The sequence below is a fragment of the Mixophyes fleayi genome, chromosome 1, assembly GCF_038048845.1.
Source record: "Mixophyes fleayi isolate aMixFle1 chromosome 1, aMixFle1.hap1, whole genome shotgun sequence".
NCBI lineage: Eukaryota > Metazoa > Chordata > Amphibia > Anura > Limnodynastidae > Mixophyes > Mixophyes fleayi.
This window is the reverse complement of record NC_134402.1, coordinates 37,051,946-37,065,429: the sequence shown is the minus strand read 5'-3', so window position 1 is coordinate 37,065,429 and position 13,484 is coordinate 37,051,946. Positions and strand designations below refer to the sequence as shown.

Genomic DNA, 13,484 nt, shown 5'->3' with positions numbered 1-13,484 from the left:
ATCAAGCTGATGTTGATGGCTGTCACAGCTTTACTCCAGCCACGATTGAAAATACCCAAGTAAGACGATGACTTTGTGCGTGTAAGTTTATACCTACGTTCGGTCCACTTTCCCTACAGTTAGTGAATTAAGGTGTGTGGACCAAACTCCCTGTATGTCCATCAGCTGGGGATTTAAAAATATCAGAATCCAGTATTAAATGCAAAAATGGTCTCTTCTGGGAATAAAGATCGGCAATATCATTGAAGATAGAAATTGAATACTTCTGCCTCAGCACCCACTCAGTTGATGAAAATTATGTCTAACGGTATAACCTTGTTCAATGAAACAACAAAATATTTATCATCCATTTTAGAGATTACCGCAATGCAATTATCTATAGTGTGTTTACCAGATGTCCTATCCACTTCCTCTGGGGTAAAGATCTCTAACCTTTGTCCATTTCCTGTTAAGCGCACCTCTGTTAGGCAGTCCTGTCATTGATAGAACATGAGCAACACTGGAGTGTTTTGAGTACAACATTAACTACATACTTGCCAACTCTCCCTGAATGTCCGGGAGACTCCCTGAACTAGAGGTGATCTTCCTCACTCCCTGAAGAGTCTGGCATTCTCCCTGATGCTGAGCCAGTACAAGACATGGTTGGCTTTGCCATCTGTGGTTTGATGACACAGTTCAGAAATTGTGTCCTGTGTCCATGTATTGATGCCTATGGAGGTGGCCTTTTTCATGGAGACCAAGATTTAATCAAAGGCTGACAGGTAAGACAACACGACTTCAGTGATGGCGACAGAAATATAAAAGACACTTCAGTCTCTAGAGATTCATTAGCTGCTTTTCTTTAACGCTGTTATGATACTTACCCATCCTCACTCCCCCTGCCGCTCCGTCGAACCCGGAAGCCGCACTTCCGAGTTCGGTGGTCACATGACCGCAAGAGCCAAGGGCGGGGAAATTCAAACTGGGACTTCCTATATAAACAGCACTCTGACACCTTAGGAGTGTCAGAGCAACTTACCTGTTCCTGGCTCCTGATTCCTGTTCCTCCTTGTGCCGGCTCCCTGTGTATTTGACCTCTTGTGTACCGACCCGGCTTGCTGACCATCCTGATTGCCTGTGCTTCTGACTCGGATTGCCTCATGCTTCTCTCTCTTCACGCTTACCTGCCATTCCTGTGTACCGACCCAGCTAGCTGACTACGCTTCTGTTCTGGTGACCCGTGTACCGACCCGGTTTGATTGACTCCGAGATTGCCTCCTGATTCTGTCTGCATTTACCTTCCTGTGTACCGACCCGGCCTGTCCAACTACTCTCATCCTGCTCTTATTCCGCTGTACTACATCTTGGGGCAAACCTGAGGCCTGCGACCTGCGACTCCTGGCAGCAAAGCCCATCCCTCCTTGCGGCGGTTCTTGGTGAATACCGGGGAGATCGTTAGACTCCGCACCTCAGGTAAGCCAGCGTTAATCAAGATTAGTAGTGTTATCCAGTAATCCGTTACAGTTTGCTCTGACCATGGATTCAGCGGCTAAAGATCTACTGGAGCATTTAGTGGGAAGAATGGACAAACAGGAGGCGAACCAAGAGCAACTTTTAAAATTTCTCCAGAGCTTATCTACCCGGCTAGACGTTGTTCAGAACACCTTAATAGCCACCGGACCTCCCGCACCAGTGATGGCGGCTCCAGACCCCCCTGCTGCAGCAGCAACTTCTTCCTCCCAATTGCGGATACCTAATCCGCCTAAATTTGATGGAGACCCTAAACTTTGCAGAGGATTCCTGAACCAATGCTCCATTCAATTTGAGCTGTTGCCGGGGAATTTTCCTTCTGAGAAGGCTAAAGTGGCCTATGTGATATCGTTGCTGTCTGGTCAAGCTTTACCATGGGCTTCTCCGTTATGAGAGAGGAATGATCCCATCCTGCACATTATCTCCACCTTTTTGTCCACTTTTAAAAAGATCTTTGACGAACCAGGAAGAGTCTCCAATGCCGCTACTGGCTTATTGCATCTCCGCCAAGGAAACCAGTCCGTGGGTCAGTATGCGGTTCACTTCCGAACCATGGCTTCTCAGCTCCGCTGGAACAATGAGGCTCTTGTGGCTACATTCTGGCAGGGTCTTTCAGATTGGATTAAAGACGAGCTGGTGTCTCAAGAACTCCCTGCGTCTCTGGATGATCTCATCTCCCTCTGCGTTAAGATTGATTTACGTTTCAAGGAGCGCAATTCCGAGAGGGAACAATCTCGACGCAGTATGATCCGTTTAGCCCCTAACTTACAAACACCTGTTCTTCCGCCCGAGGAACCGATGCAATTGGGAAGGACCCGCCTGTCGGCCGAAGAGAGAGAGAGGAGATTTCGTAACAAGTTGTGCTTATACTGTGGAGAGAGTGGCCATATTCTGAATTCTTGTGCCAAGCGTCCGGGAAACGACATGTTCGGGAGCTGTATCATTGGGCCTTATTACTCAGTCTCCCTCAATCCTTTATAATAATGATTGTCTTATTATCCCTATTTACTTACAGTCAGGACGTCATACCTTTTCTCAGTTAGAGATCATAAACCTTATATTATCAATAGGAAAGAATATTAGTGGTTTATCTCTCCAAGCTATCAAAAGGGTCAATTTTTATTATGGGACTTATGCCTTTGAAAGCATGAGATATACATAGTGGACACAATAGGAATGTTAGAAGTCCTGTGAGTGGTGTGTGCATATACCCATATACTATTAAAGCGCTTATCCAGCTATTTGACTCAATCATTTTGTCTTTAATAATGAGATTTATTAGGAAGGTGGCAAGCTAAGATATGATGGCTCTCTAGAGGGATGTGGTATAGATAAGATATCCATTATTATATATAAAATGTCATGTGACAGGATACATTGAGTTTGCTTATAATAAAAAATAAAAAAAAGAGCAGCGTTGCAGCTAGACAAAGAGTATTTGTCTTTTTAACTGTTTACGTTAATCAGTGTGTTAATCAATTACAAGTTTTAATATTTCGCTACTAGACATAGTTTTGAAAATAAATAAAGATTTATTCAGGGAAAGTCCTGATCAGATAAAATATTATTTGTATTTATATCTCTACATCCATTAAGAGTGCCCCATGAGATCATTCTTTTTTTTCTTCCTTTTGTTAATTTATACATATTTAATGATCGGGTGCATCTTCCTCTCACAGACATCTGATGTGAAGATAGCTCTATAAAGGTCTGTAGATAGTGAGGGTAAATATGGATAACCTGGTGCAGTCTTCATTTTTTCTGTAACTTTTCTCAGTTAGCTCTACTAGACTCCGGAGCTGTCGGGAATTTAATTTCTGCTGCCTTGCTAAGGCAATTCTCCATTCCCACGCAAGCCTTAGAACAACCTATCTCCCTTTTAGCCATCGATGGGGGAAGAATTCCTGAAGGATCCATCCTTGTACGCCCCACTCCTCTTCTTCTTCAGATTGGAGAACTCCACCAGGAGAGTATCTCCTTCTTCGTAATTCACAGGTCTACTAATCCAGTCATCCTTGGACTACCATGGCTTCGTCTCCATTCCCCTAACCTTGACTGGCAGTCTGGTCATATCTTATCTTGGGCACAACATTGTTTTTCTCATTGCCTGTCTAAGGTGGTTCCTCAGGGAAATCCCAAATGCCACAAGAGATTGCCCTTGGCCCTCCTTCCAGAGCCCTACCAAAACTTTGCCGAAGTCTTTTGTGAACAGGAGGCTACAAAACTCCCTCCACATAGAATTTGGGATTGTAGCATTGACTTAATTCCTGGCAAACCAGTACCCTGAGGCCGAGTGTACCCACTCTCCGTTCCCGAGTCCATGGCTATGTAGGACTATGTCCACGATAATCTGAGGAGAAGCTTCATCCGAAAATCTTCTTCCCCTGCTGGGGCAGGCTTCTTCTTTGTGAAAAAGAAAGATGGGGGTCTCCGCCCCTGCATCGATTAACGAGGTTTAAATACCATCACCATAAAGAATCGGTGCCCATTACCATTAATCTCAGAATTATTTGATTGGATTAAGGGGGCTACCATCTTCTCTAAATTGGACCTCAGAGGAGCCTACAACTTGGTGCGTTTTAAGAAGGGGGATGAGTGGAAGACAGCCTTCAACACCCGGGACGGACACTTTGAATATTTGGTCATGCCCTTTGGGTTGTGCAATGCTCCAGCTGTTTTTCAAGGTTTTATGAATGAACTCTTTCAGGACCGGTTGTATCAGTCTGTGGTCGTCTACCTAGATAATATCCTCATCTTCTCCCAAGACTTGGTATCACATCGTAAACATGTCCTGGAGGTTCTGTCTCGGATTAGAAAGAACCATCTATATTCTAAACTTGAAAAATGTACTTTTGAACAGAAACAAGTTCCTTTCTTAGGCTACATCATTTCTGGCACAGGATTGCAAATGGATCCCACCAAGTTAAAGGCCATTCTAGAGTGGCCTCAGCCATCTGGCCTGAAGGCTACACAACGGTTCCTAGGCTTCTCCAATTATTACCGCCAGTTTATTAAAGGATACTCTACTCTTGTAGCACCTATCACCGCTCTGACCCGGAAGTCTGCGAATGCCAAGGTATGGTCTATGGAAGCCACCCGAGCCTTTGCTACTTTAAAATCTCTCTTTTCCTTGGCTCCCATTCTCCAACAACCTGACTGTTCTCGTCCATTCATTCTGGAGGTGGACGCATACTCCGTAGGTACAGGAGCGGTGCTCTTTCAACGAGATTCTACGAGTAAACTACGTCCATGTGGTTTCTTTTCCCGTCACATCCTACCTACTGAGAGGAACTACGGTATCGGTGACAAGGAGCTCCTGGCCATTAAATTGGCTCTTTCTGAATGGAGGCATCTCCTAGGAGGAGCTCAGTTTCCCTTTACTATTTACACTGATCACAAGAATTTGCTATAGTTGAGTACTGCCCGCTGTCTAAATCCTCGGCAGGCAAGATGGTCCTTATTCTTCTCCCGATTTGACTTCAACATCTCTTTCCGTTCTGGATCTAAGAACATCAAAGCGGATGCTCATTCGATCCTGCTGACTCGGAACCTTTGGAGGAGAATAAATTTATTGTGGACCCTAGCCGGATTTTGGCAGCGACTCACATCAAAAAAGGCTGTCCTCCGGACAAGACCTTCATTTCTGCTCCTCTCCGCATCAAACTATTACGATGGGCTCATCGTTCCCTCTTCTCGGGTCACGCTGGCATTCGCAAGACTTCGGCATTGCTATCTTGAAACTACTGGTGGCCTTCCCTACAAGAGGATGTAAGGAAGTTCGTGTCTTCTTGTTCCATATGCGCCCAGCACAAGACCCCTAGGAGGAGACCTTATGGCTATTTGCTTCCATTGCCAGTTCCTGAATACCCGTGGTCACAAATCTCCAATGATTTCATTACACCCTACCTTCCTCCAAGTCTTGTACTGTGATCCTAGTGGTCACGGACCGTTTTTCCAAAACCGCTCATTTCATTCTACTAAAAGATCTTCCTTCTTCCTCCTCTTTGGCTGATATTTTTATTAAAGAAATATTCTGTCTTCATGGTTATCCTCATCACATTGTCTCTGACTGAGGCTCCCCATTTATATCCAAGTTTTAGAGATCCTTTTGTCACAAGTCTGGAATCAAACTCGATTTTTCCTCCGCATATCACCCCCAGTCTAACAGCCTCACAGAGAGAACCAACCAGGAGCTGGAGAAATTCTTAAGAATATTTATCTCTGCCAATCAAGACAACTAGGTGGATCTCCTTCCATGGGCCGAGTTTGCCCTTAATAATCATTTTCACGAGGCTATCTCCAACTCTCTTTTTTTTGTTCTCTATGGCTGTCATCCTAAATTACCTAACTTTTCCCAAATTTCTTCTTCCAAGGTCCCAGCAGTGGACTTATTATTTCGCAAATTCTCCCACATCTGGGAACAAACCAAATTAGGCCTTAGAAAAGCCATCACTCGCTCTAAACAAGCCTACGATAAAAGGAGAAGAGCTGGTCCTAATTTTACCATCGGTGACAAAGTATGGCTGTCAACACTGAACATTCGTTTAAAGGTTCCCAGCGAAAAATTTGCTCACAAGTTCATTGGCCCCTTTTCCATCTCTGAGATCATCAATCCAGTAGCTTTCAGATTAAAATTACCACGTTTGTCTTCGTATTCCAGATGTTTTTCATGTTTCCTTGCTGAAACCAGTGGTTACTAACAAGTTTTCTACTCCTCCTAGAGCTCCTCCTCCTGTTATTATTCAGAGTCAAGGAGAATATAAGGTGAAACAAATCCTAGACTCTCGTAAAGTCAGAGGCTCCGTACAGTTCTTGGTAGACTGGAGAGGATATGGCCCCGAGGAACGCTCCTTGGTAAGAGCGGCTGACCTTCATGCCCCCCGTCTACTCAAACTCTTTCAAAGAAAATTTCCCTATAAACCTGTGTAGGTGTCCGGAGTCCACCTTTAAGGTAGGGGGTACAGTTACGATACTTACCCGTCCTCGCTCCCCCGCCGCTCCGTCGGACCCGGAAGCCGCACTTCCGGGTTCGGTGGTCACATGACCGCAAGAACCAAGGGCGGGGAAATTCAAACTGGGACTTCCTATATAAACAGCACTCTGACACCTTAGGAGTGTCAGAGCAACATACCTGTTCCTGGCTCCTGATTCCTGTTCCTCCTTGTGCCTGCTCCCTGTGTATTTGACCTCCGGTGTACTGACCTTTCTGGACTCTGTTTCTCCTGTGTACCGACCCGGCTTGCTGACTATCCTGATTGCCTGTGCTCCTGACTCGGATTGCCTCACACTTCTCTCTCTTCACGTTTACCTGCCATTCCTGTGTACCGACCCGGCTAGCTGACTACGCTGCTGTTCTGGTGACCCGTGTACCAACCCGGTTTGATTTACTCCGAGATTGCCTCCTGATTCTGTCTGCATTTGCCTTCCTGTGTACCGACCCGGCCTGTCCGACTACTCTCATCCTGCTCTTATTCCGCTGTACTACATCTTGAGGCAAACCTGAGGACCGCGACCTGCGACTCCTGGCAGCAAAGCCCATCCCGCCTTGCGGCGGTTCTTGGTGATTACCGGGGAGATCGTTTGACTCCGCACCTCAGGTAAGCCAGCGTTAATCAAGATTAGTAGTGTTATCCAGTAATCCGTTACAAACGCATAGTTGCCTACTCTCCCGGAATGTCTGGGAGACTCCCGCATTTCTAGGAGACCTCACAGGAGAGCAGTGCAACCTCTCGGTTTTTGCCCCGCAATAGATAAGTGGTGGGGCTTAATGACACATATATTGTTATCTTAGCCCCAAAATGATGCAATTCGTTAAGCCCTGCCCCCACACATCCACCTCCCCCGGGATCTCCCTGAACGCCATTGAGGAAAAGTTGGCAAGTATGATTAACTAGTAACCAGTGACTCATGAATATTAGTCAAGGTTTACTAATACTAGAAGTGCCTCAGTGATGTCACGGCTTCCTATTGAACTGATAGGCTGTAATAGTCGTTCTGTTAACAGTGGTACAGCCCAAGAAATGGTTGCCTATCTTGTGTGTGTCACTCATTAGGCTCAGATTGGTCTCCCAAGAAGTGTGTACAAAAAATATTATTTGTGTTCAAACCTTTACTTAAAGCAACATTGTACAATTAGTTATCCTTTAAAGCAGGCCTGTCCAACCTGCGGCCCTCCAGGTGTTGTGAAACTACAAACCCCAGTATGCTTTGCCAGTAGACAACCTGTTGATAGCTGGAAGGGCATGCTGGTACTTGTAGTTTCACAACATCTGGAGGGCCGCAGGTTGGACAGGCCTGCTTTAAAGGCAAGGCTGTAAAGGGGAGACATCGTAAGGATTGAGAATCAAATCTGCAATATGCGGGATGGGATAGAAATAAAATCCTTGATGACCTTGAAACTGACCAATTTCAATTTTCTAAAAGCTGAATTTTCTGCTAGTTCTTCTAAACGACCAGTGCGTAAATCTCGCCAAACCTCTACAGCTCAAGATCAATATTTCCTATTTTTGCTCTTATTCTCAGATGTTGTTTTTGTTCAGACCTTGTTCGTCTATATCTTAGATGTTTTGTGTTGCCAATTACAGCACATTCCCCCATAGACAGCTGCACATCTGGCCTTCAACACTCCTCAACAACAGAATAACACACACACAGCCGTGCTGGAAGGACCTTTGTATTTGAACGCCAACTAGGAAGGATATATGTCAAACACTGAACCAGACGCTCCGAGTTATTCACCTACAAGTCATTAATCATTTCTAATGCTCTATAGATCTATTATGATTGGTTATTGGCCTTTCTAATAAGGCTGCGGATGATTTTATTAGTTAATAATGGTAAAAAAGTGGCTGATTAAGTATTCATATTTCATGAAAATTGCTATGCAAGCTGACCTAATTGCTTTCTGGAGGACACTGAATTAGGAAACCTTTTAACCACAGCAGCTATGCACAGTAGGTTTAATATTACTCTGAGCAATTGAATATATGTCTGATTAATCAAGTGCACGTTAGCAAGGATAGTGCATATATTTTAGATGTAATCTCTCCATATATCTCCCAGTTAATTAGCAGATAAAGTTGTTCATTCAGCCTCTTGATTTATATTTAACTGTATGTCATACTTTAGGAATTAGTGTTTAAAGAGGACCGTTTTACACGTCCGCCTCTGTCTTTTTGCCTTTAATGATGAAGTGAAATGGATTTTTCACCTCCAGATGTATTAAATGTATTGGATTATATTTATACTGCAACTTTTGCGAAAGGCATCGTTTATTTTCTATTTCTAGCTCCCCGCTGGGCTTCCCAGCCATGTCAATACATCATCCGGCAGAGTTGATTATTTATTATGGCCCAGGATACGACACAAAGATGATCTCTGGATTCTATTTTATCCAGAGCAGAAAGCTGTCTATGACTAAGCAATAAAATTAAACAGCTGTCCCTGGTGATATAAATGCTTCATTAAAATGCACAGATGGAAGCTATAGAAAACAAAACAGATTGGATGTATAGTATGGACTTCATTTCATTCAGAGGTTCTTTTGATACCACAGTCTTCTTGCGCCAATTTTAAAGAGCCTCACAACTCTACTTTGTGGTGTCAGGGGACCCTGCTCATTCTATGTTCTAAGTCTAAGGGCTAGATTTACTAAGCTGCGGGTTTGAAAAAGTGGGGATGTTGCCTATAGCAACCAATCAGATTCTAGCTTTCATTTATTTAGTACCTTCTACAAAATGACAGCTAGAATCTGATTGGTTGCTATAGGCAACATCCCCACTTTTTCAAACCCGCAGCTTAGTAAATCTAGCCCTAAGTCTGTGACTTCCTGCTTGCATTTATTCCCCTTGTGATATGATGCCGTTCTTGTCACATGCAGCCCTGTACCCCATTCATACTGCACCAAAATCCCGGGTTTTTGCCGGGGCGAGCTCAAACGACCCGGGTCTTGGTGCAGTATGAATGGTACAAGTCAAAAATCCCGGGTCTAAAAACCCGGGTCTTCAACCCGGGATTTATCGAGGGGTAATTGCCGGGTCGGACCCGGGTTGCCTGCACTATGAATGGTGCAACCCTGGGTTTTTCAACCCGGGTAGCACAGAAAACAAGCTGATTGGCTGTCTGCCTGTCTCTGGAGGATGATGTCATCGGTGGGAGCCCGTGGAAGATTCGAGAAGGAGTTTAGGAGAAATGGTGGATGGTGGAGTGCAGATCAAGCTGAAGCAGAATCGGAGTTTGTTGGAGAATGACGGCCATGATGAAAAGTAATGTGGTAAACAATCACCACCCACTTTTGCATCATCTTTATGCGTCCAAAAACCAGTCACCTTTCAATGACATCACCATTTTTCAGCCAATGAAAACTGCTCTGGTGATGACTCCCACAAATTGCCAGGGTACAGACTTGTGCAGTATAAATGGGGTCAACCCGGGAAATTCCCGGGTCCAAGGTGCAGTATGAATGGTGTTTCTGAGTTGGGACGCTCCGAGCTCCGGCAAAAACCCGGCTTGAAAAACCCGGGATATTGCCGGGGCGGCAGTATGAAAGCGGTATAACACAATCACACGAGTGGACAAGTTATTGCCACCTATGAGATCAGTGCACTCATCTCCTAACAGAATGCTGGCCGTGATCTGGCTACAGACTGTAATATAACAATTAGGTTTAGTTCATTTTGATTGAATTGTGGATCTCCACTTGCAGCATCAAATCCAATGGATACAGATTCTCCATATCTGGGTATTATTTTGAGGGTTTTGTCTGCCAACCACATATCCATAGGTGTTTTTACATTATCATATAATTTAAACACAGAGAGAGGTAGGTTAACTGTTACAAAAACATCCTTATGGTGTAGGAACCCAGCTGAATGAGGTCACCTTGTCATGGTAGACGGGCTACAAGTTGTACCTGCCAACTTCAAAACTGAGCAGGAGCAGGAGTGGATTATTGTATGCAATAATGTCCTTAGACCCTAGTCAAATTAATCTTTTTAAAAAGCAATTTATTTAGTAAAAGTTGTCGGTCAATAGATTAGTCATATGAAGGTGGGAAAATACTTTAACCTGTTTCAGTAAGGAACACGCTTTCAAAGTGTGGTTCCGATGTACCCCTTTATCTGGAGCTCCCCGACAGACACAGGTCAGGTAAACATACGTAAGTGTTTCTTGCCTGCCCCAAATTTACAAACATTTGGAACAAATGTCCATTTCTTTTAAAACGTGTTAAAGAACTATGAGAACTATGGTGAAAATTAGAGATGCTCACTGACCCCTGTGAACTGGTTTTGGTTTTGTTTGTTTCTAACACACCAATCCTGCTATTTTTAGACTGTATTTGAATGCAAGTTTAGTTGCAATTTTCTTGTGGATATATAAGATAATGAACTACAAAATCCATATTTGCACCTCAGCATGCTGTGAGCTCATATACTGGATTGGAGCAAAAATGTTTTTTTTTAGGGGGGCGGGATTGTTTTGTTTGTTTGTTTACAATAGCTTGTCCACATTACAAAGGGATTTCACCTGTTAAAACCAGAAACATTTCTGAATGGTTGACATAAGCAAAATTTTCAAATGTTATCTATAAAATATTCCCCTCATTCTGCATTTGGCTGATTATGTATGTTTCACTGGCCGAAATACTACTAAAAAGGAACCCTGAACATAGAAGTCATTGTGATTGTATTGGTAACAATAATGAGTCAGATGTATTGTTTTATACACCAATCATATAAAAGGGGGAGCAAGACTCTAATATTACAATGTATTATTCAGTTTTTTTCTTCTCCGCTCCTGTTTTCCTCCAGGATTTACAAATCATCAGTACAGATGAAAACCAGGTTTTTATTGCCGTTCAGGAATGGTACCAAACAGACACGTACAACCTATACCAGTCGGACCCACAAGGAGTCTATTACTCCATTGTTCTGGAAAATGTGAGGAGCAGTAAGCAGCCAGAAGAGAACGTCCTGATAGACATTCTAGAGGTGAGAACAAATTATTCCAAGACACTACACGAGCACAAAATGTTCTTCAATCCAATCGCTGGAGCCATTTGTAAATAGCCCATATTATACATTAATTTCCCTAATTCATAGGTCTGCTTTAGGACATGCTATTTGTAAATAATAAATATATCAGTATAAATACATTTTATCAGAAAAAATAAATAAAGTATACATTTATAAAAGTACACGTATTGGATATTCTAGAAGGCTTTATGGTTATCCATTGTTCTAACTAGCTTTTGAGGGTTGTATAAAAACTGCAGAATTTGTAGACCCACAATGCTGTATGAGGACAAGTGCTCCTATGTGTCCGCCAAGTGCATTTCACATTGAGCACCCACTTCACGGTATTACAAATACCATAATAGATTCAATCTTGGTTAGCAGCTGGTGTACAGCCATGGCCAAAAGTTTTGATCATGACACAAATATTATTTTTACAAAGTCTGCTGCCTCAATTTTTATGATGGCAATTCGCATATACTCCAGAATGTCATAAAGAGTGATCAGATGAATTGCAATTAATTTCAAAGTCCCTCTTTGCCATGACAATGAACTTTATCCCAAAACCAACATTTCCACTGCATTTCAGCCCTGCCACAAAACGACCAACTGACATCAGGTCAGTGATTCTCTCGTTAACACAGGTGAGAGTGTTGACGAGGACAAGGCTGGAGATCACTCTGTCATGCTGATTAAGTTAGAATAACAGACTGGAAGCTTTAAAAGAAGGTGCTTGAAATCATTGTTGTCCTCTGTTAATCATGGTTATCTGCAAAGAAACACGTGTAGTCATCATTGCTTTGCACAAAAAGGGCTTCACAGGCAAGGCCAGGACTGTCCATTCAACCACCGCAATGGTTGTGAAGCCTTCAGATGCATTCTCTGGGCTGAATACAGAAACATCAGAATAACGGAATCAGAGCAGGACCTTTTAGTGACGCAGACAGGTCATCAGAGGCTACGAACGGTTGAACCAAGCATACAAGACTGGAGTGCATCTACGTGATAGAAGTGAAGTAACCCAGGCCTCTTGTATTGATGAACACACTTTGAATGATATATTTGGTACGCATATATAATGTATTACCTCATTTATTTGTTACATGCGTCTGTATGCGGCGCCAGGGAATCTGTGGTGCCTTATAAATTTAATAAATAATAACTATACATACATATATATATATATATATATATATATATATATATATATATATATTATATATACACAAGAGCGCTACACAGATTATGTGACTTGTGTTGATGTCAACCTCTCACATATTCCTGGGGCCTGAAAAGAACATTAAAGGCAGGTAATATACATATGCTTTCTTAAAAGTCATTAAAAAAATAACACAAATCTGTTTTCGTGACAAAATAAGAAAGTCAGAGCAATGTACATATAACTTTGTCATATACATCCTACTATATAAAATATATATACTTTTTACGAGTCAGTTAACCCCCACTGTGATCATTTAAATCAAATAGGTCTTTGTCTATGTGAATATTTAAAAACGAAACAAAAAAAAAAAAGGATTAAACAGCTGTTTGGCCGTTTGTAAAAATGTACTCATCTTGGATTACTACTTCCCCCAAACAACTATATAAAATAACACCACGATAAAATGGGATAATAATGTGCATCTGTGCATGAAAACTCTCCTAGAATTGAAGCATCTATTGATCTCACAGCATGTGATCCCAGTTATGAGAAGTATTTGTAATAAAATTAATGATCCAGGCAAAAAAAAAAAAAATTACCAACATGGTGAATTTAGAAAGAGATTGCACAAGATGATCTCAGATGAACCTGGCACTGTCAGAGAGTTTTCACCGGATCCTTCTTGTTTACGTTCGGATGAACGCAGCTGAAGCTGAGCAAAACACTGATGCATAAAAAGCGTCATGTGCACGCACAGCTTTATATGGAAGTAGTGTTTTTGTAACTAGGACCCCTTATCT

General features: G+C 42.7%; 1 protein-coding gene across 2 annotated transcripts in view; it reads left to right on the top strand.

The window, feature by feature from the left end:
* Positions 1-13,484, top strand: part of SORCS2 (sortilin related VPS10 domain containing receptor 2) — a 761,685-nt gene that overhangs the window by 667,417 nt on the left and 80,784 nt on the right. For both annotated transcript variants that reach the window (XM_075194428.1, XM_075194425.1), the window contains exon 9: positions 11,319-11,498. In XM_075194428.1, the coding sequence (XP_075050529.1) occupies positions 11,319-11,498 (180 nt within the window). The remainder of the gene's footprint in view (positions 1-11,318; positions 11,499-13,484) is intronic.